At 38.1% G+C, this 5,914-nt stretch overlaps 1 protein-coding gene across 2 annotated transcripts in view; it reads left to right on the top strand.

Moving 5' to 3' along the window:
* Window positions 1-873: 873 nt before the first annotated feature.
* Window positions 874-5,914, top strand: part of LOC311041357 (cyclin-K-like) — a 21,754-nt gene continuing 16,713 nt past the window's right edge. For both annotated transcript variants that reach the window (XM_084086269.1, XM_084086268.1), the window contains exons 1-3: window positions 874-1,094; window positions 4,010-4,230; window positions 5,751-5,832. In XM_084086269.1, coding sequence (XP_083942395.1) covers window positions 4,025-4,230; window positions 5,751-5,832 — 288 coding nt within the window. In that variant the 5' untranslated portion in view covers window positions 874-1,094; window positions 4,010-4,024. The remainder of the gene's footprint in view (window positions 1,095-4,009; window positions 4,231-5,750; window positions 5,833-5,914) is intronic.

Below are 5,914 nucleotides of genomic sequence, written 5' to 3'. Positions count from 1 at the left end.
TGTTCGTTTTGTGTCACCGTCACGCAGCGCCCAATGGCAGAGCCCCGCATTTTGCACTCTTTAAAAAAAACAATAGGTTCATCACGTGACACAAAACGAGCGCTCCCTCCACCTCGTCTCTCAGCCAATCACAGCAGATAGGGGGTGTGGCTTCTTTATTTTTTGTCTCGCAAGAGCAGCAGTGTTGCCATGTCTGCTTATTATAAGCGATTTTGGTCTTATTCTTCTGTGAAGTTTCTTATCTTGTAAATATTGGTAGTTGCGGGTTGCGTTTTTTTGGGCTTGTATCTAAAGTGTAGTTGTTTATTTGGGCTTGTTTCTAAAGTGTAGTTGTTTATTTGGGCTTGTTTCTAAAGTGTAGTTGTTTATTTGGGCTTTTTTCTAAAGTGTAGTTGTTTATTTGGGACCAGTGTTTCTTAAACATTTTCAAGTCAAGGACCCAAAATATATAATTGTCTGCGGACCCGCATCTGAAATTATTTATTGTCAGGTACTCCCCCCCCCCCCCCCCCCCCCCCCCCCCCCCCACACACACACACACACACACACACACACACACACACACACACACACATACAAGATTTGTGTTGTTAAAATGTTTAAAAAATATTATATTATTATTATTTATTTTCAAATTGCCTTCAAGAATTGTTTTTTGGAAAAAGCAGATCTACAAGCTGGTTGTGAGCTTCTAGATCAATGTAGCCATTGTAGCCAATGTATTATGTTTAAAGGGCGAAGGGGCTGGATTTCATAGGCCTGGTTGCGTGTTTCTCTCACAAAATCTGGCAACACTGGCTGTAAAACACGCCTATCAAGAAGCAAGAAGAAAACCCCCAAAACACGTTCGTTCCTTTCTTTCTCTCGCTTCTTTTCTTTATTCTTCTTTTTACTGTAGACTGTGCGTTATTATTATTATCATAATTAGTGTCATTTTTTCTAATAGTTTGGAGGTAGTAAAAATACCAGTATATGTAATGCATGCCATGTGCAATAATAGAGCAGTTATTACAGAGGAATAGCAGCTGCAGTTAATCAAGTACCACCACCACCACACCATTGATGTGCGTCCAGTCTTTATGAACCAATAATCGGTATGTATGATTTTCTGTGTGTGTGTGTGTGTGTGTGTGTGTGTGTGTGTGTGTGTGTGTGTGTGTGTGTGTGTGTGTGTGTGTGCGTGCGTGCGTGCGTGCGTGCGTGCGTGCGTGCGTGCGTGCGTGTGTGTGTGTGTGTGTAAATACCAGTATTATATACCAGTATAATGATTATATAGCAGTATAATTTTCATATGCCAGTGTAATTATTATATACCAGTATAATTATCATATACCAGTGTAATTATTATATATACCAGTATAATTAAGGCTGCCATCTGCATTTATCCAAGGACCACTCATTTGTTTTGATTTGATAATCTTTATTTTGAACTTGCAGGTCAAAACTAACATAAAAACAAATAACAATGAAAGCCATAATATATATATATTTAAATTAAGTAAACAAGACAAAAAAAAGATGTGATCATTGATCATCCCCAACATGTTCAAAAAGGAGTAGGAAGAAGTAAAGACGTATTTACTCCTCCCCCCTTCTTATTTAACATTCATAATCCATATAAACAATTACAAACATAAATCCTATGATATCTGTCTACATATACTCCTGTACTCACTATATCCCATGATATCTATATATAATATATGTATAATACTCATATAACTATACATAACCTATACACCCATACCCACTTGCTGTAAATTAATTGTGTGTCATATATACAGTAGACAATGTACTCCCAATCGGATCAATACATTTCTCAAAATAAATAAATACAATGCATTTATTCACCACACTATGTTGCATCCAGTCTTTATGAACGAGTATTCGACACTTCCTTTACATAAACATTGCATGGTAGAAAAACAAACTAAACTCTCTCTTCTGGAGGTGAGGTGTTTATAATTTGATTTGGATAAAATGATGATCTATTCTAGTCAGCATCTCCTCATGCATCCTCCATGTAGTGAAAACACTTCTAAGGGCTGAAACTATTGATACATGGTTTGAACATGCACGGTACATCATTGTCAGCCCTAAATATTACCCTTCAACTTCTTGTTTATGCTCATAATGGCTGGTTAGCCACAGGTTTTGTAGAAACGTGTAGCAGTTGTAGAAATGTTAGGCCTTAAATGTCAAATGTTCAAGCATGTTCAAATCATGTCTACTTGACATTACTTCAGACCACTTCGTAAATTCTGCCAAAAAACAATCTAATTGATGGTATAAAAAAAAGAAACATAGATAGATATAAATATATTAGATTAGTGTATTTGCTCCATGACATGACATGGTCAGTTTATGCTACTGTAACATAGTCTGCATTTTACATGCAACTGAAAGATTATCTGTACTTAATGATAATGTAATAACGTAATAACATCATCGATGGGGAATCCAAGCTAATAGAAACTACAGTCTTTCTCTTCCTGGAAAGTTAGCATGAAATAGAAGCCATTGCTCTTGCATATACAAAAAAAGAGCTATCCACAGCCCTCCGCTGACTGAGACACAGTCAGCAGACAAAAATTGTACCGTCTTATAATGAGCATCAGTGAGGTCCAAATATAAGAAGATACAGTGAAAATGGGTGACATGCTCCTTTAAGTCAGTGGTTCTCAACCTTTTCAGGCTGTGACCCCCCCAAAATAATTATATTTGAGCTGTGGACTCCCCACCCTGATAAGCACTTGGAATTGCAGGAGTTGAGGCATAACATTTAATTTGACTCCGTTCCACCGTTACATAATTGTGAAAATAGCTGCTATTTTCACAATTTTGGCCTCTTTCTTAATTGTTTGACAATTTGGACGATGTTTGAACAGTTTTTATAGTGTAGTATGTGGCTTACTTTTGATGCAGTAATGGTCTTTTTCTTTTCATAATGTTTTTTTTTTTAATTGTCACTTCTGTCATCTGGGGACACCCCAAAAACCATGAGTTGGGGTCCCGACCCAGAGGTTGAGAACCACTGCTTTAAGTGGCTCTGTTTGCTGACTAGTTGACACTTTTGTTGGCCTTGGACTTTTGCTTTCCTCATGGACCTATACCAGTAAAGTGACCCGTGTGAACTATGTGGTTGAACTTGACACTTACTCTGCACCTTAATCTCATGCACAACGCACTGATACTCTTCGTGCACTAATGTCATGAACAGTATATACCAGCTGCTATGCTCACGGACCTTATTTCTAAACCCTGTGTACATAATGTTTGTGTGTCAGTGGTGGAAGAAGTACTCACATATTTTACTTACTTTACTAAGTAAAATAGCAGTACCATAATATAAAAATGCTCTGTTACAAGTAAAAGGCCTGTGTTCAAAATGTTACTTGAGTAAAAGTACAAAAGTATTGTCACCAAAATATACTTAAGTATCAAAAGTAAAAGTACTAACATGTTGCCCACAGCGCAATGCGACGCGTTGTGAGCTTGTAGATCTGTTATTTTCAAATAGCCTATTTATAAAATAGGACTGAAGTGGTTAATGTATGTTTTATAATATACAGTAATCATTTATATCTGCAAAGTAACTAGTAACTAGTAGTTTCGAATAATTGTAGTCGAGTAAAAGTACAATATTTGCCTCTGAGATGTAGTGGAGTAGAAGTAAAAGTACTGAAAATTGGAAATACTCCAGTAAAGTAAAAAAAACACCTCAACATTGTACTTAAGTACAGCACTTGAGTAAATGTACTTTGTGTAGTTACTTTACATCACTGTAAATATGTACATACCTTGTCGTCTCTTTTTTGATTCCTTCTGTTTTTTCCTTCCCTTGCCCTCACCCCCTTTCTTTTCTTTCTCTTTCTGGAAACGATCAAAAACGATGGAGCTTGCACAAAAACAAACATCACCCACTGTTTTACACCTGTATAAACCTGTGATGTGAACGATAAAGACGATTCTGGATTCTGACTCTTTTGTGTGTGTTTGTGGTGGACAGACTTGCAGGTATTAGATGAGAGACTTCAGGGAGAACTCTGTGTTTTTTCCGGGGGCCGGCGCGGCCGCAGCCGTGGACCACATCAAGCCATGCTGGTACTGGGACAAGAAAGACCTGGCGCACACCCCGTCCCAGTCCGAGGGCCTGGACCCCGCCACCGAGGCCCGCTACCGGAGGGAAGGGGCCCGCTTCATCTTCGACGTGGGCACCCGCCTGGGACTGTATCCTATACTACACCAGTGTTTTTTTCCGTGCCAAGGACCCACAAATTGATATGTATTATTTGGCTGCAGACCCCCCATCTGAAAAGGTTTTGTGCCAGGGACCCCCAGAAGCAAAGACGTTAAAAAAATTATTGAAAGTTTCCAAACATTTCCGATATTTCTCAAAACATTTCAAAAATAGCAGATGTGCAAGCTCACAGCGCGGCACGAAATGACGCGCTGTGAGCTTGTATATCTGCTATTTTTGAATAGCCAAAATATAAAATATGGATAAAGTGGTTCAAATGATTGTGATGCTATATTAACTCATTTTGCAGGGAACCCCTGGAACCTCCCTAAGGACCCCTGGGGGTCCCCGGACCCCACTATGAGAACCAAAACATATAATATTAATCTGCATACTGCTTCCACCCTGTGTTAATTTTGACAGCAAATGTTGATGTTTTAGCCATAGTCTTTTAAATTCAATTCCTTTTAGTTTTTAGTCATATTTTAGTCATCTGAAATCTTTTAGTTGACTAAATATCATAAGACGTTAGTCAACTAAATCTACAGTTGATTTAGTCTGCAAAAATGTATTTAAGTAAATCAGGCATCGTAATGCCTGATTTACACTTGCGTACAGCTGCGAGCCGGAAATAGCCAAGCTCAAAATGTGCCGCAGCGCAATGCGTTGAGATCTTGTAGATCGCCTATTTTCGGAGCACGACACCTGCTCGCAGCCTAGCATAAAATGACTTGTCTTAGTTCTACTGGATCTCTTCTTTACTAGACCCTCCCTAACTTTCTAGTTTTTATTTGTTGACAAAATTGTCAATTTATTTAGTCATAGATTTAGTCATCATAGCCTAGTTAGTTTTCGTCAGTGAAAAAAGGTAGTCGCCGAAAAAAAATTGTCATAGTTTTAGTGGACAAAATTAACACTTCTTCCACCACTGAAATCCCGAGGGATTATTAAACTACGCTTTTAGGGGCAACTGTGAATACATACATAATATTTTCCATGCCACATAAATGGATATAATGACTTTCGTTGTTGTTAATAAGTGCTGGCCAACGTTTACTAAACAACGTAGGTGGAAATGGAATAATCTTCGTAGCCAATGTCTCCTGAATGTCATACCAAGCAGCAGGTTTGGCAGGCTGGAAAACTTGTCACTTGTCTGTACACTGTAATTTTGAAAGAATGTTTATGAGCTCCTGGCTGCAGTCAGTATATATATATTTCTGTTTACTCTTCTAGGCTTTGTAAACAAAAGTTCCACAGATATAAAAAACTGCTCTTCGATATTAATTGATGCAGATGAATTGAAATTATTCTGATGGTTATGCAAAAATAATTGCGATGATCTCAAATAATGGTAATCAGATGATTATGAAATAATTGTGACAAGCCTTAGGATGAACAGAGAAGACACCAAAAGCTCAGGTTCTGCTAAGGAGGACATTGCAAAATGGTTTAGACAGGAAAGCATCATGTTACTATACAATATGAAACCTTAACTGCTGTGGTTTAGACACTATGACACGCTGGCTACCGGCATCATTTACTTCCACCGATTCTACATGTTCCACTCCTTCAAACAGTTCCCTAGATATGTAAGTATACACATTATGAATAGAGATATAGATGGATGCATGAATGGAGGTAGGTCACCGTGTCAAAACAGTTTGTATGTAT

Source organism: Gymnoscopelus microlampas (assembly GCF_963454915.1).
Source record: "Gymnoscopelus microlampas genome assembly, contig: SCAFFOLD_64, whole genome shotgun sequence".
Taxonomy (NCBI): Eukaryota; Metazoa; Chordata; class Actinopteri; order Myctophiformes; family Myctophidae; genus Gymnoscopelus; species Gymnoscopelus microlampas.
This window is presented reverse-complemented; position numbering and strand designations above follow the sequence as displayed.